This window comes from Haliotis rufescens, unplaced genomic scaffold, assembly GCF_023055435.1.
Source record: "Haliotis rufescens isolate VD_foot unplaced genomic scaffold, xgHalRufe1.0.p SCAF_50, whole genome shotgun sequence".
NCBI classification, from domain to species: Eukaryota; Metazoa; Mollusca; class Gastropoda; order Lepetellida; family Haliotidae; genus Haliotis; species Haliotis rufescens.
This window is the reverse complement of record NW_025964224.1, coordinates 785,446-813,301: the sequence shown is the minus strand read 5'-3', so window position 1 is coordinate 813,301 and position 27,856 is coordinate 785,446. Positions and strand designations below refer to the sequence as shown.

The following is a 27,856-nucleotide window of genomic DNA, read 5'->3' as shown; positions in this document are numbered from 1 at the left end:
ATGAAAGTTCACAAAATGTCTAATTTAAGGACATCTCGTGATACCGCTGTAGTCAGAAGAGCAATAAATGACCTTTTATACAAAAATGTACCTCAAACACCAATGGTATAAACACCACTCTTATGTAACATATGTACTATTATGGCAATCGACGTTTACCTGGTCTTTTCTTTTGGGTTTTGTGAAGCCATGGTAGTACTTCTTGTTCAGTAGGTGTGCAGACCTGGCGTATGATCACCAACCCAGACTGTAGCTGTTATATATATACCTTACATTCTCGTCATGATTAGTCAGGTTGTGTCAAGACAAGTCCTGACATGATTGTACACTAAAGATACGAACTGTATTCTAATGGGTTGTTTTGTAATTTTACATACAAAAATACAAATTGACATCGGACAAGCATTCATTCAGATTCTCAAGATCACCACACATGGCGACAATGGACACTGCACACAGTATCACTGGATGAACACACTAGAAGAAGAAGAGTTTTAAGTTGTGCCACCAGTTGGTTCCCAATAAGTCCAAACTAGCAGATAAACATCAGCCCATTTTCTGCGAGGTGGTATATTTTTTTAAAGAAGTAAAAAAATCTATATTACAAACACACCTTATCCGCCTCGTAATGGTACATTGGGATGGTCCAGTTCAATAAATGTTCATGTTTGGAGATGAAATCGAGGGATGTTCTTAGTATAGAACTCAATTCACGTTGTCCTACTTCTTGTCTGTTTAGTGTGTCTGGTTTTATTGATACTGCACACTGGTTAACACTGTTTCAATGAAGCGTTTCCTAGTATACCTTAAATATAGTAGATGAGCGATGTGATACAAGGAAAAACGTAAAATAACATATATCAATACACCGATTATTCCTATCCTGATGACAGCATTACATTCATACAATGCATATTTCGTTCTGAATCTTCCCCTTTACTGCTAGGAACAGAGAGGTTAATGGAAATTGAAAACAATTCTCAGAGATGTACTCTTGAAGTTCCTGTTTTTCTCCTCGATTTCAAGTTCAAAAAGTTCTCTCAGAAAATAAATCAATGTTAAATGTTAGACCCAGGGGATGTTGCAGTTTGAGTCGAGCCTAGGTTATGTTGAACCAAGTATTGCAGTTACGAGCAGATCGCTGCTGAGCACTGATCCAATCGTGTAATTTTCATCCCTGTTGTGAGTTTTATGATCGAGAATAGTTCGCCAGTTTGATGTCTGCATTTCCAATTTCCAATACATATAATGTTATGTAAACAACCTGTGCCAAGTTAGAGTTGACACGCGAGTGTCAATACCGGAACGCCCCCGGGGATATATTTCTCCCACATTGCTACTCCCATCCTAGAACAAGGTTTCGGGTTACATGTCACCCTGCAAGTGTCAGCTGGGTAGATTGCGAGCACGGGTTGTATTAACATTACCGTTAACGTTAACTGAGACATTTTAAGTTTGAAGTGGTAGTAGACGTTTGAACATCGTGTAAGCAATGGCACAGTTTTTATACAGGTTCTATCTTACATGATATGTAAATGAAATCATATAAGGTTCCACAACGTGTGTGCCGTCACGAACTGCATGGGACGGTGGTAAAGTGACATAACTTTAAGTATTAGTCTCATGTCAACGGGGTTGGATATTCATCTCTTGGTTTTGTAATTAGTCAGATTATTAACTTTGTGTGTGTCCGTTCATAATACGATAATATATATACCCTGCACTACACACGTAGCAGATTTCTGCAAGTGGTTAAAGTTTATCTGCGGTAACCATATACTGTGTTGCTCCCTGTGAATATGAAAAGTTTAGCTTAATCCACTCAAATTAATGACCTAACGTGACCTAGTTGTAGTTTACTTTTGCTTACAGTTCTTGGAAAGGGTGGAGCTGTATCTGCTGATCGCCTGAACAATAGACAGACATGGTACGGTGGTCGCAAGCAAAGCACACACAACACGTTACTGTGTGTCCTATTTTAAATGGAAGAAACGAGTTTTCCTTAAAATGTCTTAGTCACAAATAGATTGTGTTCTCGCCATGTAACCGGTTGTTACAGACATTGGCAAGAAAATATTTCATCTCAGTTCTGTAGAAATATATCAGAATCTCATTATGTATGTTCTTGTTTTGTTCCATTCTGAGTGTCTTTGTTGTTATTGATATCTGCTGAATGTTTTCTTTGTTAGTTATTTGAAAAGTAGATATTGCTGATTTGTAAGTGACTGACATCTCAAACATTTTGTACACATTTTACTGAATCATTTTTAAGGAAATAAACATCACCCCACAGGTAGAGGACTATCTGCTGATCATGAATTATTATTGTCCTGATATATAACAAGGAAGACTTAAAATGCAATCGATGTGGACAGGTACTTAGTATTTAACAGTAGCGTGTTACTTATTCACGAAGTTTTTGTGGTTTTGTGATGCAAAAAATAATCTATATATACAAGCTTGTATATGCTTTGGAAAGATGATATATTCAAAGCATATACAAGTTTGGAATGATGAGATATACAAAAATATACAAGTTTGTATATATGACATGTACAAAAATATACAAGTTTGTATATATGATGTATCCAAAATTGTTTTTCTTTGTATATATCAGTAAAGGGAGATAATTGTTATGTATTCGGGTATAATTATTGTATATGTGCAAACTGAAGAGTTTTAAGTTGAGCACTGTGTTGCTTTGTAAATGTTGGTAAAGGGGGATATTGCTATTTATTATTCTATAATTGTTTTGTATGTGCAGAAAGTCGATAAATTTTATTAGCAAGTTACAAATAAAACTGATATATTGGCGTGTAACATTACTGGAATGTTTAATTAGTACTCCTCACTGTTAGCGGGAGTCCTTTCTCTCCTTGCAATGATATTGGCGGGCAAGCGTTTGTGGCGTCTGGTACTTTTCCTGGCGCACCAACAATCGTCTAGCTATTCGCGTCGATTGTTCCCAAGAATTATGGCTCACATTTAACCGTCCCGTTATTTTGCAGATTGTTCTCTTCATTGGTGAAATAGCACACACCTAAATCCTATTCACTTCCTCCAACATTGTTAAATATGTATGCAAACTGATCAACATGTCTTTATGATATTTGATAAGAACGTGATTTTATGGAATGTGTCAAGGCTACCATAGTGCTTTACTAAGACGCGTGTGCACGTGCATTTATATTTGTGTACGCGAGGTGCTCATGTATATTTGTATATGCGAGGTGCTCGTGTGATATATTCTACGATAATCCATGGGATATGGGAGGGGAAGGGGGAATGGGGTGATCAGTACAAGATGTTAATGTATTCATACTTCTCACGATCTCCAGATAAGCTGCGTATTTGTAAATTACGCAAACTGCATTTGTAAATCACCATAAACCTTTTGAGTTGCTTGCGTACACAAATTATATAATCCAATATGCGTAATAACCTAATGTAGCTTTTCAGCTCGCGCACACAGATGTTTTTACATTTCTTTTCTTACGGGCTGAATGCAGGCATCGTGTACACAAGAATTGCACTGTAGTGAATAATGCACAACTGTGCAACATCTTGCTTATTGTAACTTGTATCACTGTAACGAAATTATGTAACACATCAACACATGTTGAGTAGAAGTTAAAAACTAAAACAGTATACAAGTACAATTATTTTGAACAGAACCACTCATAGGTTTGCAATTAAGGACTGACTGTGTATTGTTTTCGGTTCAAACTGTATGAATCCCTGTAGCGGATTCTTACAAAAGTTTGCACATCGGTTTTTCGATTCATGCCTCAATGAACCGAAAAGAAATATACAGTCAATGCTTATAATTAAATTCGACAACGCAAAACATGTTTTATCTACAATAGTTTAACAAAAAACAGTTGTATATATCAAAACAGACAAAAATGACGAGATTGAAAAACATTCCAGGTGTATGAATACATACGTGACAAGTATCAGGTGATCGTTTAATTTATGCACATAACTTGACACGCCTACACGGTCAGTAGCAAATAAACGGAGGGTAGGATCAAAACAATGTTCATTGGACCTGTCAATCAAGGCAAGAGACGAGAAGAACTGCAACAGTCAGACTGTAAACGAACCGGGAGAAATATGTCCGGGAGAAGGCGGCTGTTTCAAATGACATGGTCTGCAAAATAACGGTACAGTAAAATGTGAGCCATAATTCTTGGGAACAATCCACGCAAATAGCTAGACGATTGTTGATGCGGTGTTAAACAATAATCACTCAATCACTCAAAGGAAATAGATATGTTCCCTGAAAACGGGAAAACACAGTTGGAAGAATGCTAATTAGAAATGAAACCCGAAGACATGAAAGTTGTGGAACCGAAGCCAGTGGGGATAAAAAAATCAGGCGAGCGAGCCTGCACGTTTGCTGTTTTATTCCTTCTCGGCCTTCGGTTTCAAGGGTAGTTTGGACAATGAATATGCATGAATGTCGCTAAATGTCCTGTGCATGACGATACATGTAAGCAGAAAGGGAATTCCCTCGACTGTAATATTGGGATTCCCCGACATTCCGCAGTAATAAAAGTAGTCCGCCTCGGTGGACATGGCTTAAGGTTTTTACATTCTTTGGGAAAGGAATGCAATAACATGTGGACAATTAAGCTAATCGGAATGCAGGAATTTCAATGCACACAGCGAAAATTTAATAATTATTCTATAGACGGGACGAGAGTAATAATACACTGAATACCGCAACAAACTACCGATACCCAATGTGAATTATAACATGTGAGTGAACGCTCAATGGCTCAGTCATTTATCGGAAGCCCTGGTCTCCCACACTCCCACTCAATTGTCAAAGAGAATTGGCAACCTGGTGAAGGGAAGCGATTAAATTGTTGACCTAATGGGAACGTTTCAGCTTGCATAATATTGTTTTATTTAACCAGAACCTTCACAGAAAGGTTAATGAACCTTGATGGCAAAGGTTTCAGTATAAGTGAAATTAAAGTTAACCCAATATTTAAAATATTGGAAACGTATCATCATTTTATTTTAGTACCGATAATATGAGCATAAACTATTCAAATACATACCTTTGATATCCGGAATGATACATAACTTTCTAAGGCTTGAAAACATTTGAAATTTATATACTTACAAATGTTTCCCCACCTAAGGAAACGTTAATATTTCAAACCCTAGTACACTTAGAAAGGACCAGGAAAGCTCAGCACCTATTACAATAAAAAGGAATGCATTCGAATACTCTATTATCAAGTATTTACTGGGGTATCAGCTTTTTATTAAATGCCTTGGAAATGTCAGAAAATCCGATCAGAGCATTCAGGACAATGGTGCTTGTGCATACAACAATACACGGTGATCATATGTCTCAAAGTTGAAGCTCCATATCAAATAGAAGCCCAAAATTAGTTCATATCGGAAAACACCACATAAAGCCGGTCACAGCATACATTTCCTATTGTACTCGTATTTGCGTTTGTTTCAATGGTGTAAAATCCGGCTTTTAGAAACTTGTAATGTGTTTCAAGATAGAGAGCAAACGTGTTACGATTCAAGATATGTATATTAAATACTAATCACAAATAATCAAGTCATTGTGATCCTCACGAGTTATGCAGATTCACGTATTATTCAGTTATGTGTTATAAATATTACACTGACAATTATCTGGTCATCTCCATTTTATTTAATAACAGTAACTCAAACGTATGTTTCTTGACGTCCCCTGAGGCGGTCGGGTAGCCTGGTGGCTCGTCACGCCGAAGACCCGGGTTCGATTCCCGAATTGGGTATAATGTATGGACCCCATTTCTGGTGTCCCCCGTCGTGATTTGCTTGAATATTGCTAAAAGCGGCGTAAAACCATACTCACTCACTTACTCACTTGACATCCCCTACTGTGTGAAATTCGATGCTGAGTGAAAAGCTGATTTAAAGGGCATGTCATTCTTTGTTCTAATACAGTTAATCTATAAATTCCAAAAAGATATTTACTCTGGTAAAGGATCCGTATCATATGGATGATACATGTTTTTTTATTGCAGATACTGGGGTAATAAAAGCACAACAGAGATACATTCCCATGCCACTCTGCAGTACCGTCAAAAGAACCACCAAACTGAAGCGCTTGTAAATCATCCTCTCCATAGTCTGTTCCTGGTTCCTATCAAAACAAAGGATGAAGATCCTAAATGTCTACAGAGATGTCTGGTGGGGAAAATCATTCCGCATCTGACGGAGAGAACATCCCGTCACTGATAAGGCCTACATATACATGTACACCAAGATTTTACATCCTTGTTTTACAGGATCCTTGTTTTGTTAGTGAGAATATATCAGAAAGAATGTTTCAAAGTCCATGTTTGTGTCAGATGGCTACAAGGAAGTTCTATTTCATCCCTGCGAGTGAGTGTTTTGACGACGCAGTCAACAACGTTCAAGCCAGATCAGGAATCGAATCGTAGAAGTGTGACAGAAGTGTTCCTGTTGTGTTGGTTCTCTTGCACTCCTGCATTTTGTTCAACATGTTATAAGAAGATGGTCACTGAGAGGGGTCCTCGCCATATCGCTCCGAGAAATCCACACAATATCGCGCGACAAAGCGATAATACGAAACACAATGACAAAACAATAGAATTAGACGATGGAGCGATAGTACGACACGACAAGTTGATAGCATGACACGACATAGGGATAGAACGACATGTTATGGTGATAACATGACATGTTATCACGATGAATTCGAAGCAAAAAGGCCACAAGCGATATGGTCACGCGATACGATGATATGGCAAAAGAAAAACATGGTAATAGAGTAATATTTTGATATGACAATATGATGGTATGATTGTGTAATTGCGGTATGACAATGTGACGACATGACAACACTTTTAACTGAATCTGAGGCTGATTGGCCAATTGCAAATGCAAGGAGCATAATATTATTGAAATGACCCAAAGTAGTGGCAGAGCGACATCATTACCCGAACCATAACAATATACATGATATATTTCATACCTTGTTGTCTTCATATACATACTTAATAATTAAATTGTCATTGTTTTAAGCGTTCAAAGCGAGAAGTGTTCCTGTTGTGTTGGTTCTCTTGCACTCCTGCATTTTGTTCAACATGTTATAAGAAGATGGTCACTGAGAGGGGTCCTCGCCATATCGCTCCGAGAAATCCACACAATATCGCGCGACAAAGCGATAATACGAAACACAATGACAAAACAATAGAATTAGACGATGGAGCGATAGTACGACACGACAAGTTGATAGCATGACACGACAAGTTGATAGCATGACACGACATAGGGATAGAACGACATGTTATGGTGATAACATGACATGTTATCACGATGAATTCGAAGCAAAAAGGCCACAAGCGATATGGTCACGCGATACGATGATATGGCAAAAGAAAAACATGGTAATAGAGTAATATTTTGATATGACAATATGATGGTATGATTGTGTAATTGCGGTATGACAATGTGACGACATGACAACACTTTTAACTGAATCTGAGGCTGATTGGCCAATTGCAAATGCAAGGAGCATAATATTATTGAAATGACCCAAAGTAGTGGCAGAGCGACATCATTACCCGAACCATAACAATATACATGATATATTTCATACCTTGTTGTCTTCATATACATACTTAATAATTAAATTGTCATTGTTTTAAGCGTTCAAAGCGCAACAACGACCACATGCATATTGCAAAAGTAAGAAATGGTAACACCACATTACAATAGGATCAATGCACGTTCATGGTGGGGTGGTTTGACTGGTAGCAACTGTTTTACCTGTGACGTCGTGCCACGTCTCACTGAAGCTCAACAGAGCAACCTCGTAGGTCGATTGGAAACAGGAGAGTTACAGTCAGTTGGAGCCCGGATATTGAAATGTGTGCCAAGACACCATCAATTCCTCTAGTATCGATACGAAAAGCATGGGACGTCAATTGACTGACCCAGGTCGAGCCGTCCCCGTGTTACAATGGCTTCCAAGGTCCGCTTCATACGGCTACGTTATTTGCAATTCTCAAATTCTCAACTGAGCCGCAAGCAGTATATGCCCCAAACAGCGATGGAACATTGTTCAGCGACATTTGGGTAAGCGATTTATGCCGCACTGAGAATATGGGTAAGCTAGGGTGCACCGACATCGGCAGATCGACAGATTTGGATTTGGCAGCAAAATATTGTAGGCAAATTTCTCTCACACAGGTAGAATATACCTAGTGCCAGGCAACTGAACGACCCAACGCTATTGTGATGAAACCCTTCAGCCACATGTTGTTTCCATCAAGTTATCCTTCAACACGACAATGCTAGACTGCATACAACATGTTTAACTGTTGATCTTACTTCTATGAAATCAAAAGGCAGGAGAAGTATTCTCATTATTCAGGAAATAAAACATGAAAGAGTAAGAGTTTGAAAGAAAAACAGCCCGCTCACTGTTGAGAATTTATTTTACGCTGTTCCCCATTACACATAGTGCTTTTTGAAGATATCTACTTGTACTTTAGGGAACTAAAAAAGTGTACTTACCGCAAGCTCCCACTTTGATCTTGTCACTTCCGACAACGAATCGTAAAAGAGAAATCCTGTATATAAACGGACATACATAATTATATTGTAACAAAAACGTTGTACATGAATAGCGAGTGAGTATGGTTTTACGCCGCTTTAAGCAATATTCCAGCAATATCACGGCGAGGGACACCAGAAATGGGCTTCACACATTGTACCTATGTCGGGAATCGAACCCGGGTTTTCGGCGTGACGAGCGAACGCTTTAACCACTAGGCTACCAGACCGCCCCACACTATTTATCAACAATACTTGTTTTTGTGTCAGATGTGGATCTATGCCACTATTTTAATTATTCGAATACTTTTTGAGGTTTGTGTTCTGTAAAAAATACAGAGTTAATGTAATGTTATAACCAGGTAAAGATGAAATATCATTTGTTATAAAAAAATTATGAATATGCCAAACATGACGTCTGTTGTAGTCGCCCCAATACAATAAGTGCACATTGGCTGTCAGGATAATTATAATATGACAACTACATGCTGCTTATGATACTAAGTAATGGAGGACATAAGTGCACATCAACAAATGTTAAGTACAATTATTGTATATATATCATAAACGTTCTTTTATCTGAAGCACTTGTTTGAACTCCATTGCTCAATGTGTGAATGTGAATGTGTCAAAACGTAGATTCTTACATGTAGCTGTACACCTTGAAGAAGATTAAGGGTAGTCTTGATTTCTCAAGCAGAAAGGGAATGTCAAACAAACAACACACCGGGGACTGGCCATCCAAGCGGAATGACATACTTTATTTTGTAACTGATACTATTAACGATTAACTGAAACAGTTTACTATAAACATGCTTAAACATGTGGGTTAACTCCCTCACACGTTTATATGCATGCTGGTTATGTGTTGAAGCTATATATAATCCAATGACTATACTGGTGTGTTATCAACAGATATGTTTGTTTTGAGGAAATGATTCACATAAATACGTTTCCATAAATATATAAATAATCCTCGCCCCGACATACGCTACCCTCGGAATATTTAAAAGTCAATTCCTGAGTAAATACGAGGTTATGAATTTTCATTTGCGGTGGACAAATAGTTTGTTTTAGATCTAGTCTGTGTTTACAAAGGAAATTCATAGTCTTTCACCATCTGCTGGAATTGCCGCCGTGAACGATATAATAAGATGCAAGCTTTTTAAAGGATGGTAGATATTCAGAATTCAGTTGAATATCCAACCAAGCCTAAGGTTTCATTCTATGACTTTTCTGGAGTTTGTACAGAATTACAGCTTTTTAAACATTCTGACAACATGCACAAACCTGAAATTCACAAGTGTATGGTACTATCCGGGGGAACTACATGCATTCTTAAAAGAGGGATATGTCCTTATAAGTGAAGTTGTAACATCGTACCTCACAGTAACACTATTGCAAGTGTTGTTTCAATTTAATCCACTAGGTCACACTTACTAACATGCAACAGTCTTACCTTATTCACCTTGAAACTCAGATCTGTACAACTAAGAATACTCTTTCACAGAATGTAGGCGAATGTATTTGTAATAATTTATTATACATGTAAGTGTTTTATGCGTAATGTTTTCCTTTATCATTCAAGTTAAAGATCCATATAATTTGTCATTCTTGTTGACTCTTCGCTCACAACAGAAAACGTTTTTTCTCGTATCCTTCATTTCATGTATATTTTGTATTGGAATAACGATGATTATTTTTCAATGTCTGTGAAATGACTTTTGAAGATATTGGGATACTCAAATAGCATAAAATAATCTAATGATCTCTGTCTTTATATTAGTAGTGGGCACTTCCTTTCCCTAGAAGACGTCTAATTGGTATCAACGTTGTAAATAGTGTTTAATCCTTGCCCGATGAGTTAAACGGGTTTTAATGCCTAAATATGTTTGTATCCTAAGCTTGTTTCGGAATTGTTTAGAATGAAAACGTTTCAGATTTAATTAGCAAAGCAAAATGATACAAGAATCAGTTAATCAAGTACATTTAATATCGAAATGTGTTTGTGTCGGACGATATTATCTAGTAAGTATATGTGATTGATCACTTACAGTCGTTAATGGTGTCACTAAACGATTTACATTTCTCTTCTGATACGCTTGATTTAATTGCATTGTGATTAAATTTCACCAAGACCCCAAACATAAGTTAACTTTGATATAACGATTGTAACAGCAGAAGATTGACGCGCGAAAGACACACAGATTTTGTTATCGTACATTTGAGGGTAAACATGAATGAAGCCGTGCAGGATGCCTTACAGAGATTTGACTTCAGAACACACAGTGAAGTTTATCAATGATGATATGTTCATTCATTCGTGCAATAGATATGACAATCATGAGCGCTGACTCTATATGTGTTCGCAATAGAACATTTGGAAGAAATATAATTTACTTACAAGACTAGTACACAACAAAGTCATCAAGTAAATATTAAATAAATTGATTCATGATATGACAACATCAAATCCTATATTTGTTTTATGAAACAGGTTTAAAGCAATCCAAATTGTACAATCATTATCATAAAATAGAGCATGTTATATATGTGTCTCGCTACCCCTCTCACGTCAAATACATAAATGTATAAAAAGTTTTAATATAATTCAAAATCACAATTATTTTTACATTATAACTAAAACTATGGAGCTTAGCATGTCGAGCCAACAAACTATTGTATATATTTTCACCCTTAGAATTTATGTTTACTGTGTTTGCGGTGGGGTCCAGACAATTCCCCAAATGGACAACTCCAAATACAACTGCGTAAAATATTAATGCCAATTTGGAGAAAATTACCAATTGGATTAAAGCAAGTAAAATTTAATCCAAAGAAAACATAAACTATTCAATTTCAAGTTAAAGTCGTTAGAGGTTATGTACAAGCATATATTGACCATGTGTTTGCTCCCATATCTGGGATAATTGTACCAGTGAGTGAGTGATTGAGTATGGTTTTACGCCGCTTTTAGCAATATTCCAGCAATATCACGGTGGGGGACACCACAAATGGGCTTCACACATTGTACCCATGTCGGGAATCGAACCCGGGTCTTCGGCGTGACGAGCGAACGCTTAAACCACTAGGCTACCCGACCGCCCCTATAATTGTACCAAAGAACAAGAATCAATCCTAGAAAGTTTACACTTAGATTCATTACGGCCTTTTTTTGGTGCGACAAGGGGTACAAGCCATGAGGAACTTTACAGAGAAACTAACATAGCCAAATGAAAACACTATTTCACAAGATTGAAAACATCTGTTCTGTTAGTGATTACTTTTAAAGAAATCGAACCAATTTACAGGCTACAAGTTGCTGAACAGAATGCTATGCCAAGTCATTCCTTCCTGATACCATTAATAATTGGAATAGTCACCTGATATAGAGGATATAACTTTTGGGATGAATGAATACGGACTGCCATGTTGTCAGAGTAGATCTGTAGATCTTAATTTTATGAAAAGTCTCTCGTAACCCTGTATAGGGTGGCTCGTTACACTTTATACTTGTATACTTTTACATATGATATGTATTTGAGATATAAATTTTTGTATTTTAAAAGTATGTATAAATCATTGTAATGAGGTGAGACTATAATAAACTGTCTGTCTGTCTTAACTATCACCGGGTGTGACGATGTAGACAGGATTTCATTCGGGTTTCTGATTTTGACAATTACTCCATGAGCATACTGAGTATTGGTGCTTGGGGATATAAAATGTAACAGTTTGTTATCAGAGGAGATGGATAGTGAACTTTTAGTACCAGGTAGATATGATATTTGTACGATTTATGACCCTTTCTTTCTCTTTGTCAAAGGATTGTGGGTATATGTGTGGGTCACGTTGATGGCAGAAAGTCACTCAACCAGTTCATGTATTCCAGGTCAAGAAGACCAAAACCCTTGTATAATTACAACCTCCTCAGAACACCAATAACAATGAAATGTAGAAATTAACAAACATGACCAACATTATTATTTCATGTTAATCTTTGTGCCATGCATGTAAATATAGCTTTATAAACATATGTATACTTTTTCAGTTTGTTTGAAGTCGTGCATAAATACAGTTGATTCTGAAATTCTTAAATCATGTCTTTTTAAGGGTATTTTTAAGTACTTTCATCCCAAAACAAAAGTTGCACTTTTATCCTCAAAAGCGCAATAATATTCATGTTATAACCTATAAGTCAATTTTTGATTTAATACAAATTACGTATTCATGTTGCTTTGATGTTATAAAGTTGTTACAGACCCAGGGACTGACTAGGTTCATTACATGTCATAAAAGTGCCGGGACATATGGTGGCAATTCATTTTCTAATTAATAATACCTGAAACAAAGGGACGGCCGATTTGGGTTTGTGCTCTGGGAATGTGTTACGCAATATGTATTCACGAAACAACATTCAAAAAACTATTTACTTAGTCCTGTGATGTTGGCATTAATGAACATATAAGTAGATACAACACCGGTAGATGAATAGATGAATAACAATTCGTTCTTAACAGTGTGCGAAATACGCATAATGTCGGAAAGCGCAAGTTAAATCCCCAATTACTGACTTCGTTCTTAAATAAATCACAACTCGCCATTTATACCTGTATCACTGTGTAGATTCTTTTATATTTTCATGATGTAAATCACGTAAAATACGTCACTCAACCAGTTCATGTACTCAAGCTTCAGAAATACATAATCTTAACATGGAAATTGCATCCTTGATGTACTATTCTGTATTAGATATATGCTCCAGTACCGCCGCTGGTGGTTTAATTTATGAGAAATTAACATAATTTGGTTTGCACCCAACCATGCGCGTGCTAAATTATACAGACCAACGAAGCTTTTTTCAAAGTAGAAATTAAGCAAACCGAATATTTATCAAATTGATTATTGCTAGAACATATGCATGAACAACAAGTACTATAATTGGAAACATATTTACATGTCATATATGCACCCGGATGCTCAAAATCACAATGCAATGCTAATATCCAATATTTGTGTTCCAGCGAGTGAATACCCAATAGACAAGGACAAAACCAGCTCTACAGACACAGAATCTCTCAAAGGCAAAGGGCGCAGGCTATATAATTTGGATACTACTTATTCTGTTAAGGAATTGGCAACATCAGCAAATAGAGCTCTTGGTGTTCTTATCTGTAAATTTAAATTAGCGGGTGGTATGTAATTTTCAGTTTTTGATAAACTGTATGATAATCTTGTTCAGCCTATACTTTCGTACAGTTCGGCAACCAGGGGTCTCAAGCAATCCAGCTGTATTAATTCTGTTCATAACAGAGCTGCTCGTTTCTGTCTTGCGGTTATTAACAAAACTCCAAATCTATCAGTCCGTGGCGAATTAGGATGGACAAGCCCACTTACAAAACAGCATATTGAAATATTTCGTTTTTGGCGGCGAATTCAAGCGGTAGATCCAAATAGACTTCTTTGTTGGATTAGAAAATGGTCTACAAAATTCTGTAAACCCTGGGTAAACAATGTTTTGGATTTGCTTAATAGTTTAGATCTAACTGTCTCTGACAGTCTGCATTTAACCCAATTCGATTTTACCCGTCTAAAATATAAGCTATTAGCGTTAGATGAGCATAATTGGTATTCAGAATTGTGGAATGATAGAGGTTTACAAAATGGAAATAAGCTTCGTACTTATCGATTGTTCAAACACTCGCTGTCTCCTGAACCGTATGTAACATGTATAATGAACAGGTTTCATCGTAGTATCTTTAGCAAGTTACGCTTCGGCACATTACCCTTACAAGTTGAAATTGGTAGATTTGCTAAGCCTATCACGCCTTTACAGGATAGAATTTGTAAATTATGTAATAAAAAAGCCGTAGAAGATACATGTATGTATGTATGTATGTATGTATGTATGTATGTATGTATGTATGTATGTATGTATGTATGTATGTATGTATGTATGTATGTATGTATGTATGTATGTATGTATGTATGTATGTATGTATGTATGATGCCATGTATGTATCTATGATGCCATGTATGTATGTATGATGCCATCCTTCCCCACCATGAGCAGCGCATTGTACCGGCACAGACAGAAGACGATTCCTGTTTTGCCACAGACAAGATCGGAGGTGGATCTCCAGGATTCCTGGACGCAGACAGCAGATGGACGACCCTTCCTCCTGTTTGCTGACGGTGATGATGACAAGATTCTGGCGTTTGGCAGTCTAGAGAGTCTGCAAGTGGATAAGAAGAGCAGCTGGCCCACCCCTACTCCCCCAGAACAAGATCCAGGACACGTGGGTTGACGCAATGGACAACACACCAGATGTACCAAGAGCTGTCGCCTTCAACGACTACATCGTCACTACCTGGATCAATCACGGAGCACGATTCCCCCTACCACTGTGGAACCATGACGGTACAACAGGTCCCAGGACGAACAACAACCTGGAAGGCTTTCATAACCGACTCAACCGAGGTCACCCTCACCGACATCCCAACTTAACATCTACCGATTTGTCGAGGTAGTCAGGAAGGTGGAACAGGCAGAACGAGCTAAGATTTTACAGCTCGACTTTGGAGCAGCTCCAAGAGGCAGGTAGAGAGTGTACAGAGAGATGGAGAACCGTCTCTGCCGCCTGGAGGAAGAGTTGAATAGAGAGGTGAAATCCCCAATGCAGTTTCTAGATGCGGTTGGCCATCTCCTCAGGCTGGGATAAAGAGTGAATTGAACATTTGAGATGAAATTTATTATTATGTATTAAGAAATGAAAAATGAACATTTTGTTATAATGTATTATGAATTTTGAAAAATGAACATTTTATTATAATGTATTATGAATTTTGAATAATATCGTAATCGTAATTAAATATTTATCACAATCTATTCGTGTTTCTTGGGTTGTTCCATTGTATGAAATAGGTAACAGACTAGGGATTAGCAGTGCCATGGACCGTGAACTTTGTTGTCTTAAGCTGTAGGGGAAATGGGATGTAGGGGTTTTGGGAGGTTACCTTTATGGTGACTAAGGTTAATCCCTTATTTCCAGATATTATTTGACATGTCTCACCAACAACTCACAAGGGATCGATCCTTGTTTAAACGCGAAGAGATACAGTATACTGCAGGTGAACTATACTAATTAACTAATAGTAATTGAGGGTTAAATGACATTGTTTACTTAGTAGCTTACGTGGTTGGGTGCTTAAATAGTGACACATAAATAAACCATTCTTCTTCTTTTTGTTCATTTTCAAGATGCTGTGTATAACTTCCTAAACTGTTAACATATGTAATTTCTGAATTCTGTTGGAACGATAATTTAATGTCTAATTAAGAAAACATAATATATAAATTATCTTCCCTCACTCAGAAAAACAAGCACGGATATCTCCGTTCGTTTTCGAAAATTGGGTTTGCATAAAAGAGGCGATTAATAAAATACGAAACGAGTCTATGTGTAATACCATGTTTTACGAACCTTTCGAAACCAAACAGTTGATACCAAACTGTGCACTCGTTTCTTAGAAATGGTACGGCACGGGGGATCATTTAGCGATACTGTTGTTCTCTCATCTATTTTAATCATACACAATATATATCTTGAAGCTGCCAATGAAAGCATGAACTCAATTACTGTTCATTTTGTATGAGTATAAATATGAAGTTATCATTTTTTAACTTCAAATACTACGATGTGCCCACTAATACCGTCATTATGTTGACGGCCTGATTGTTAACAACCATGAGTTTCGATATGTTATATGAATGCTTTGGTACTTTCATTGGTACTGGATTCTTCTTTGCGCAATAACCAGAGTATTATTTGTTTTAAATGTAAGCAAGTTTTGTGCCTTGTGGAATTGTAGATGAAGAAACACAATAAATACAATTCGCATTTATATAAGTAAAGCAAAATATCAATTATATCTGAATACGTCAATGTGTAAATCTCTTGTTCTAAAAAGTACAGGTATTTGTATTCATATTCCACATGTTCATAATTTGGTTTTGTTATTTTCTTGCATCGGTTGTACAATACATTTACAGTCGTAGTTTGTTGACTGAGCCCCCAGAAATATTTTAAACATTGCACTTTTAGCAATTTCGTGCCGTTTTGGACAATATTCATACCAACAAATGTCATAAGTCAGTGGCAAAAGTAAAGTCAAATAAACAAAGATGGCGGATGCAGTAAAAATTCGAAATTAAATCAGGTCTTTAAAAAAAATTGGGAATAGCTTCAGCGCACCCGCCAGGTCAAGACAAGACAAGAAGTTTATTGTATGAAAGGCCTCCGGCCTATATACAAATACACACAATGTATACATACTTTCAAAATATGTGCATTCTAGGAGACATTTGTATTTACAAGTTCTTGACGAATATTGAGTGCTTGATGGAGAAATTGAGCTAGGCTGTAGATTACATCAGAAGATTGATTAGACATAAGTGATATAAGGGATGTGGTACATTGCTGTTTAAGGTATTTAGCGGGTACAAAACGTTTTTGGATATTTTGGTAAAACTCACAGATAAAAAGTACATGAAATTCGTCCTCAACACCCATATCACATAATGGACACAAACGCATAGATTTTAACGTATTTTGTCTTCTTCCGGTATTTACTCTAATATCGCTCAGTCCCATACAAAAACGCGTGAATGTTGAACGAAGATTTAAATTTCAAAGAACACTTAAATATTTTTCAGGCTCCAGTAAGGATTTGAAGGATCTATACACATCATATCTGCTACTTGCATTTAAATTAGACATCCATGTTTGATAAAAGGTATTTACAATTCTTTCTTGGAACATAGTTACAAACATACAGGTGTTACCAACTCCTTGATAAATACAAGCAAAGCCAAAGCCATTTGAGAACAAAAGTACCCGAATATTTGATGCCCAAGTTTTGTAACCCAGATTATCATAGTTGTATAACATATTGTAAGCTTTCCTTGGCAGTCGCTGTTTGTGCATAGTAAGTATTTTTAGCCAATATCTGATACAACGAATATATGAATTAACGTACAAAGGATATCTACCGCACTCTCCGTAAACAATATTATTAGGGGAGTTGACACCAATCATTAAAAAAAATTTACAAGCAAGAAGATGTACTTTTTCGATTGTATTAAAATGTTTAAAACCCCATAATTCAGAGCCATACAAAAGTATTGGTTGTATCTGTGTGTCAAACAATTTAAAGAATATACTTAGGGATAAAGGCTGGAGTTTAGATAAAGTTGACAATAACATGACCATGGCTTTTTCACCCTTTACAGATAAATCCTTAACAAGATTACCCATACTTAAAGTGTTGGTAAACAGAACACCTAGGTATTTATACTTACTAACAACTTTAACTCTCGAACCCTTATATAACCATTTTTCGACTGAAGCTAATGGGCCACCTCTTCTAAAAACGACTATGTTTGTCTTTTCTAAGTTTACAGTTAACTTCCAATCATCAGTGTAATCAGTCAAAATGTTTAATTGGTTCTGAAGACCCGAGACTGAGTGTGATATAAGAATAACATCATCAGCAAACAATAATAAGAACAATTCTATAATATCCGGACATAATTGGACCCCGTGTTTGCCACTATTCATTATTTCTATACACAGTTCGTTAATGAAGAATGAAAATAGAATGGGACTTAATACGCATCCTTGTTTCAAGCCAAGCGGACAATAAAAAAGTCAGTGAAATCACCTTTACAGCGCACACACGCCTTGACATTAGAGTACATACTTTTAAGAATCAGGTACATTTTGCCCCGTAATCCAGCTCTTCTAAGGCACATCCACAGTTTATGACGATTCACAGAATCAAAAGCCTTCCAGAAATCAACAAAAGCTACATACAGTTTTCTCCCACGTTTCATCAAATATTTTTCTATAATTGCATTTAATGTAAAAATATGATCTGTAGTCGAATAGTGTTTTCTAAACCCGGCCTGATATTCTGGCCTGCGAGCAATACTGCCACAAACGTGCAATGTCTGACCCTTTCCCATGTTAAAGCATATTGAGAAAAGCTTACCTTGTACTTACTTACCTTTTGTAAAACATAAGACATTAATACAACATATATCCCCGTTATATGAGTTTTCGGACGCTGAATAAACATTCATAGTTTTTTCAAATGAACAACAGTTACTGTAAAACATCTCATTCATTTATAAAAGACAACGTTATCATAAAAACAAGCCATGATCGGAGTATTTACAATTTCTGTGTGATGCCACATTCTTCGTTATAGTGCAAGTATTCGAGATAGAAAACGTATGATGACCGGAAACTTAAGATCAGACAATAATAGTATTGTGTTATGAATAATAATTAAGGTACGTTTGGTGCTGAAAGCTCTTATCAAAAACCAAGACAATCCGCGACGGTTTTTCGGAGTACTTTTAAATCTTTGATTATATTTTTACGCGTAGGATGATTTTTCCGAGGACTACTGTTTTAAAAAACGCGATTTTCCGCGAAGATTTTACAGTATAACAATGTATACCGTACAATTAAACCGTACAAACCAAATTCAACACTTTCAAATTATAATGATATAGCTTTCATCCTCTGTGCAATCCACTCAGTTGGCTAATCTCCTATGCGCACGAGAGCATTTTACAAATCACTTCGCGGCATCCCGTACAAACCAATCTGAGCTCAGCACAAATCGATTTCAACACTTTCCTGTGATAATAATAAAAAATGCAATGCAATCAACCCCGACTGAAAATGATAACCTATAGGACATTTAAAACAGCTATTTATACAGAGCCTTATGTCCTCCTTCCCCGTTATAAAAGGTCGGTTTTATCATCTTTAAGATGCGGTTCAATGAAGCTCGAGATTGAATTGGGACGTTATTCTAATCCTCCTGTGCCAGTTAACCAACGTTTTTGTAAATGTTGCCCTGGATGTGTAGAAGATGAAACTCACTTTCTTCTCCACTGCTCACTTTATGATGATATTCGTGTTACCCACCTTCCACAAGTATTTAACCCCACAAATGGCAACATAAGTGATAATATTGAGCTTGTATATATTCTAGATGATTATAATATTATTTCAACACTAGGTAGTATGTGCTATAAAATGGCTGTTCGAAGAAAATCTCACTACGAATAACACCATATATATTTATACTGCTTTTTATATGTTTTAACTCAATTTGTTTTACTATGCATTATGTATGGTCTCTTATAACCCATATGGTGGGTGGCAGAGATACTTTATAGTGTACCTTAATAATAATGTATATGCCTACAACCTGTATCTCCGATGAGACAAGACCCGTGAAGATTCCAGGGTAGAATAGGTCTTCAGCAACCCATGCTTGCCGTAAAAGGCGACTAACGGGATCGGGTGGTCAGGCTCGCTGACTTGGTTGATGCATGTCATCGATCCCACTTGCGTGGATCGATGTTCATGATGTCAATCACTGGATTGTCTGGTCCAGACTCGATTATTTACAGACCGCCGTCATATAGCTGGAATACTGCTGAGTGCGGCGTAAAACAACAAACCAACCAAACCAACCGATGAGACAAAAATAAACAATTTGTCACTTGTCACTTGTCACTGTCACTGTTAATCCGCTCTGTGCACTTGACCATTAAGTCTACATACATACTTGTTCTGTTTTTTGCAGTGTATCTAATATACTACACACAGGAATACGAGACATGTAATATGGTATGATGTGTGTGTGTTTTGTTATTTGTTCCAAATATATTTTATTGTCCAAGGAGACACAGGGATGGGGCACAAGTGCCATACTTATTGCCACTTCCACGCTATATACAATATATAGCGTGGAAGTGGCAATAAGTATATATATATATACACACACATAGACACGCACACACACGCATGCACCCGCACGCACACACACACATACGGTGCTTCACTCATCACAGAAATCGTTTGTCTCTTTTTCTCATTTGCTTGTAAATATTGTGTTGGAATAAGGATGAATATTTTCCACTGTCTGGGAAATGTCGCCTGAAGATACTTGGATACTGAAATAGCATATATTGAGTACATGAGGGGACTGCTACGTCATGCATTTCAAGAACTAATATCCTGAGAACTAAATCTAACAATATAGTTTATCTCATTCACAAACAATCTTTGCACACTGTAGCCATTGAAGCTAGGGTCCCAGGCTGTGTATTGTGTAGTATTTCAAGACTGTGAGTTCAGATTGTTTCATAACCTGAGCCTTATCACCATCTCATTAGTAATCTAATATGATCTCTGTTTTTAAGTAGTAGTTAGCACCTCCTCTCCCCCAAAATCACATACAAAAGTCGATCAAATGGATATCGCGTATATTTGGCTTAAGTCACTTGGACATTGTTTAGCTTCATAAACTGTTCATAAGAAACATGTCAGACAGCTTTGACATCATTGATGACTTAGTCTTATGAGATGATGTAATCATTAGGGGAAATGAGCTCAAGTAAATACAGAAACAGAGGGTCTAAAATTGCCACAGTGTAAGGCCCGAAAGTCTATTTGGGATTTAAATTGTGATTAAGGAAGTAGAGGGTAGAGAGAGAACAAGATAACAAATCTTAACAAAACCTACCTGCCAAACAAGTGCTAGTTCGTTCGTATCCGTAATCCGTCACAAACTGTGATGAACGCATAGTGTGTTCGATGAAGGAAATACAGCCCTTCAGATCTTTGTTTACTGAATACACCTTGACCTATGTTCAGTGATATAATTTACAAGATATTGAAGCTACATGGCCGCCCATAGTTTCGAGGAAATGTCCTGGCTACACTTCATGGTTTCGTGCTCAACAAATATATATGAATGTATATGATGTACTGTAATAATGCAATTCGACAAAGAAGATGTACAGATGCCTCGACAGCATTTTTCACACATGAATAAGTTCAACCTTGGCAGTCACCTAGTACAGGTAAACATGGCTATTCATGCTCATGTGTGTCAGGTTGCCCCAACCTCGCCGTCGTATCTGTACACAAAACAAGTGCATAGTCTAAACTAGGCTACTTATACATTTCTTCAGCCGTTTCAATAATGCAGTGCGCTGTCACAGCATGCTGCGTAGGTCTGTACAGCACAATGTATTTTATTAGTAATTGGTCGATCCTTCATAAATCATATTTTTGCGAGGTTCGACTGTATAGCGCGTGATACATGACAAAACAGATGTGTTAGGACCTGATTCGCACTTGCTGAAGGGATACCAATTGACCCTGATCATAATACATTGGTTGATTATTATTATTATTATTATTATTATTATTATTATTATTATTATTATTATTATTATGATTATTATTGTATTGTCCAAAAAGACAAAGGGATTGGGCCCAAGTGCAGCACTTATTACCGACTTCTCCCTTTATACAGTTATACATAATATTGCATAATGAAAATGAACAATTTACAGTTGAAGCATCACATTGTGGAAACATAGTGTGCAATATACATTTCTATACAGTGCTCATATGAAGGATATGTACAATGTGCTGGAAAGTGAAGACAGTGTGCATCTCATACATATGCTAATATTATACATGTACATGTTAGTGTTGTATATAGATTTAACAATATTAATGATGACCAGTTTGGAAACAAAAATATGCTAGCTACTGAATCTGTAAGTCGTTTCTATAAATTTGTGTACAGACAAGAATATTTTTGCATTCAGGAAAACATCTAAGTTTGGATCACCTAAAAGAATACTATGTAGAGTTTTTTGTCCTCCAAGATTATCGATAGCTGTCAGTAATGTCTCCCTAATATCATCATATAAGGTACATTCGAAGAAGAAATGGAATGAATTTTCACAAGGAGCTCCGCATTTGCAGGAAATAGTATCAGATAAATTAACACGAAACAGGTTGGAATTTAGTGTGCTACAATTGTGTCTCAATCTAGTGTGCAATATGTTCGTAGATCTCTCACCGCAATTATAGTGCATAGGTGGCGATGTAGGCTGCTCAGATGCGACAGCTTTACAATAAGATATTGACGGACTATCCCTGATTTCTGATGATAGATTATTCCATTGGCCTAATGTATCTATAATATAAGACCTTTTAAACGTAGATGTCCGTGCAAATGGAACTACAAAATCAAAATGGCTGTTTCTGAGATTATAATTGACCTTCTGTGACACAGCTGGTGGTATAAGATCAGTTACATATGAAGAACATTGCTTATTTATTATTTTATACATAGTTACAAGTTTGTTGACGTTTCTTCTATACGCTTATATATATGTATCCACGTCACACACACACCTAGAACAAGTACACTTATTTGAATATTACTAATATTACATGAATGTTACTGAGCAGTCAGTTAGAGTTTATATCTTTGCGCTTAATCAGCAACATTAAGCCTTTCACGTATATTACAACTTTGTAAGTTAACTTTCCTTTCCAGAAATACCATAGAATGGTGACAGAGATGAACTTCTACCCCAAGAGATGTGTCATTGACTAAAATCTGCTTTGTTAATTTGATTTTAAGTGATAGCCTTCACCTGGAAGAAATTTATATTTGTATTATTTCAATTTTTCTTTTCATAAATATCACTCTGAATTTTGGGATTTGAAATAGCATGTCGCAGAAACAACTCCTGTTGGACCCTTAAACTTGCAAGAATACTCTAATCATTGGCCGAAACATGCCCCATTTGTGCTTCTTGCTTTGTCAGACCAAACCCATACTGTTGAATTTCTCAAAAGCTTTAAAAGGGTTAAAGCTATTTTTTGAAGTATAAATGGGTTGTGACTACCACAGAAGTAGCAAATGGAGTTATCCTCACTGTTTGATAGTAGTTTAAACACTATATGAGCCTTGATGGCAAAGGTATCAACATATGTGAGATCAAAGAAACGTGAACCCAATATTTCAAATGTTGGAAAAAAGGAGAAAAACAGTACAGTCAGTACCGTTTCCCTCTCGCTTAATTGTCTGGCTTCCGTCACCATCCGGCAAAGTCCGGTGGTCGTCGCTGTCCAGTGTCTTTACATTCATTGTTAGAGAATTGGTGACCCGTAAATTTGGTGTCCTCTCATCTGTCAGACATCCCACTTGTTAGACACTTTTAGTAATGGTTGATTCATTACTAATACCATGCCTGTTACCTACGGTTTAAGTGGACTCAGCCCTTTCTTCACCCATTTATCAGCCAGTAAGGAAAGAACACCACAAACTGTTACTCATATGTTTATTTACAGCACTAACAATTCAAATGACATGAGTCATATCAACAGAATTTAATCAATGTCAGCACTAAAACACGCATATCAAGTATGTAATGTATTGATTTGATATATTTATCTCATACATGTTTGCTACCTTGAGGAAGCGTTATAGGGCCACGGTCTAAGAAAATGTATCTTCTACGTAGATGAAAGTAACATCGACGTCGCGATCGATGAAACTATAATCTACGTAGATGATGCTTGTCTGACTTTTATATGCCAATTAGAGTAGGCTGGTGGCAATGTATCCTACATAATAAAATAATATGCCTTTATGTGGTTTAAAAGGCATCGGTGACGAATACCAATATTTGTGTTTTTGTGTTCTACATCTAATAAAACAAGACGTAGATTGTTGACTCATGTCTTCATTAACCAAAGTTCTGTTCTGTTAGAGCGCCTCACTTCTAATTGATGTATTTATCATATATAATGGCTGCATTATTTAGTAACTATAATATTTAAATTCGTGTTTGGTTTGTTGTAAATGAGAATATCTGGTAAATGATTCTCATGTAACAGTTCTCTTAACTGACCAAACAACAATGGGATTATCCTCTTCTCCATCTACTGGGATAGAATATGCTCAGTTTCTTTTGTAACGCAAAGGTAGTAAAGATGTCATCTGCTTCAGTGTAACAATTAATCGTTTTGTCTGTTTGCAAAAACGGAAGATGTACAGCTATATGCATTTACCAAGGGTACAAATCTACGTTTGTACATAACTTCATAAAACATTGATGCATGAACATTTCCGTTGGAATTAAACTAACTGAACAGAATAAGTTGTGGATAAAATGATGTTCATGAAATCCCCTTCATATAATTACTTCACATTTGTTGTGTGTTCATGTAGTCTATGACACAGTATCATAAACGATCATATAGTTCATATAATTTAAGTATCTTAACAGACAACTTGCAATTGTGAAATAAGGTACGGCGATACTAATGGCAAATCTTCCCCGATCCGTCTTGTCCATGTGGAGACCCATTTGAAGATACAAAACTTTTTATGCTCGAATGTATATTATTTCCAAATTTTAGAACTGATGCTTACTTTAATCATGATTTTACAATTGGTGACATTCTTTATTGTATATATGACACATTTAGGATTTCCTATGTTAGTTATCTTATATTTATAAACACCGGGAGATTTGTGATTAAATACGTCTTCATTACATTTAAATTAGCAAAATAACTAATTTAGCAACAAAATCATTCTGGTTTCGATATGAAAAGAATAATACCTTATATTACCATACGATAATACAATAACACGTTGTCATAGATCCATATCTGACTCCAAGACACGTATTATTGATACATCATCTTCTTTTATTACGGGCTTCGAATTTCCCCAACGCCACTGCTTTGAGGCCATACAAACTAAGAACTACAATTTTGAAAATACCGGTCATGGTTTGTTTCATCCGAGTCTGTAATCTATCCCAGTAAGCAGATGGGCCTTGTGATAACATAGTCTCAATTTAAGTAATGATAAATAAGGCAATTTCATTATTGGACAGAGACAAGAGAACTATTTTAAAAAGTGTTTACGGGTGAACGACCTGTTCTCACTTAATATATGGATATAGTTAAAATTGCAATCGGGATCTGCCAATGGTGCTGTGCTATTTTCAAATTTTGGTGTGTATGTGCGCGCGTGTATGTGTGTGTGTTTGTGTGTGTGAGTTTACATGAACCTTGTAAGTTTTAAAAAGGAACGTGAGATTGAATAACTCTAAAAAAACACTGGGATATAATAATGATCTGTTGAGTTCATGCTGTGATACAAATCCACTGTAACAACTTACATGAACATCGATAGCACAGTTGCTGACATGGATTACTCTTCCTATATTTGGCAAAAATGGGTTTTTTGTTCTTATGACAATATCTGTGATGTATATTAATAATCTTGGAAACAAAATCCAGTAAAATACCTCTTGTTCCAAATTATTTTACCCTTCATAACGCCTGACTGATTATTTATATTTCAGTGTCCTACATTCATAACTACAACATAGACTTAAAACCTAAACAATATATGTGGTATTATTTCAAATTGCTTCAGTTTAACTTTATGCACACATATAACTTGACGATTTTTCATAAGTTGACATGTATCATGGTGACATGCAGTTCATACCGAAATAATCTTCCAGATATGATTTTGTTTCTTAAATGCGTGTTACACGAATATGTAGTGGGAGAAACATCCGCACACAAGTTGCACGTCAAGGTCTTTACACGTACACGTACACGTACACGTGTACCAGAAGCAGTTATTTCGTATTGAATAACATAACAAAGCACGTATTTCAATGGCAGCGTTTTAGAGTATATGCTTATTCCTTCATCAGATGAATTCACCCGATGAAGGAATATGCATATTCTCTGAAACGTTGTGTTAATAATAATTAAGAAGTTGACATCGAGAAATTCCGCCTCTCATAACATAGCCATTCTGAGAACCAACAAAGACAGCCAAACAGATGAATAAAATCCACATATTTACATCGGACAAACATTTTTTTAGATTATCAATGAGGAATGTGCTACCAGTTGCTTACCAACAATCCCAAACATCTAGCAAAAAAAAATCAGCCCATTTTCGGCTAGGTATTATATTTTGTTAAAGAAGTAGAAAAATGATTATTACCAACACAACTTCTCCCCCTCGTAATGGTACATTTGGATGGTCCAGTTCAATAAATGTTCATGTTTTGAGATGAAATCGGGGGATGTTCTAAGAAAAGAACTCAATTCACGTTGTTCTGCTTCTTGGTTTGGTGTGTCTGGTTTTATTGATACTGCACACTGGTTGACACTGTTTCAAATGAAGCGTTACCTAGTACACCTTAAAAGTAGTAGATGAGCGATGTGATACACATATAAACGTAAAATAACCCAGTTCATATTTATATTTATACTGATATCAATGACTCGACAATGATAATAAATCCGATGTGATGAAAGCATTACATTTATACAGAGCATATGTTGTGAATGTTCCTCTTTATTGTAAGGAAAGGTAGTTTTGGGGAAATTGAAAACAATTCGCCCAGATGTTGCCTCATCCACCCAACCCCTCCCCCACCAACCTTGTTCCTTCTGGCCTGTGGAACGTGACCAAAAGATAAGGTCTGTGATAGCAGACGGATTGCTCGTTACACATGTACCTTCATTTATTAATGGGTCCAACCCCAAGTACAATCATTTATATAGTAATACCACTTGCTGATGCTATATTGTGATCAATCAAATCCAAGTATTACGAACTTTTACCTACTCCATAAAATGTTTCAGTGTTTTGTTCTTACATGTTTTTGTGCCAATATTGCTTCTGCTCCTGTTTAAAATGAAGCGTTTCTGTTTTCCACTCGTTTGCCTGTTGCGCCAAACGGAATCTGTTTCGGCAGATAATCGATTGTTCTCGTTGACGTTCAGTATCTAACCTTTATGTCGCCACCACCGCCCCTTGCGAAATGGTGGAAGAAAACCTCTGAATTATTTTATTACCTTTTCTTCACCATGCTTGTGGTTTTGACTAAGAGGTCCATCCATGGCACGACCCAGAATATATAGAAGGCGTCATGGCAAAGGATAAATGCAAAATTCTTTGGAACAGGCCCGTATACAGCCTCAGACCTGTCCAGGCCAACAAACCTGATCTTGTCCTTTTTGATAAATCCAATGAAATCATTCATATCATTTCTGTCCCTTTTTTACACTGATATGATTGACAAGATTCAGGAACAACATGGCAAACATGCAGACCTCGCTTTCGAATTGTCATGCTTGCACGATAAACGATAAAGACAAGATTATGTAGGGGGAGACTTTGAACTGAAGGGACTGGAGATTGACAATCGCGTGTCAACTCTAACGTGGCACAAGTTGAAATAACACTACATGTAATACATTTACGATCATTATTTAGTTGCTTGAACAAAACTTTCTTG

General features: G+C 36.5%; 1 protein-coding gene across 4 annotated transcripts in view; it reads right to left on the bottom strand.

Moving 5' to 3' along the window:
- LOC124126367 (deoxycytidylate deaminase-like) overlaps positions 1–21,450 on the bottom strand; it is a 69,675-nt gene extending 48,225 nt beyond the window's left edge. Inside the window, exons 1-2 of one of the 4 annotated variants that reach the window (XM_048384740.1) lie at positions 21,220–21,450; positions 8,569–8,624 (exon numbers count right to left, since the gene is read on the bottom strand). Coding sequence is in view for 3 of the 4 variants with exons in the window: in XM_048384741.1 (XP_048240698.1) it covers positions 160–191 (32 nt within the window). In the remaining variant the exon portion in view is untranslated. Of the gene's footprint in view, positions 1–159; positions 3,784–8,568; positions 8,625–21,219 lie in introns of those variants that run through there. The other 3 variants (XM_048384741.1, XM_048384742.1, XM_048384739.1) reach the window with 3 other exon arrangements.
- Positions 21,451–27,856: the final 6,406 nt, after the last annotated feature.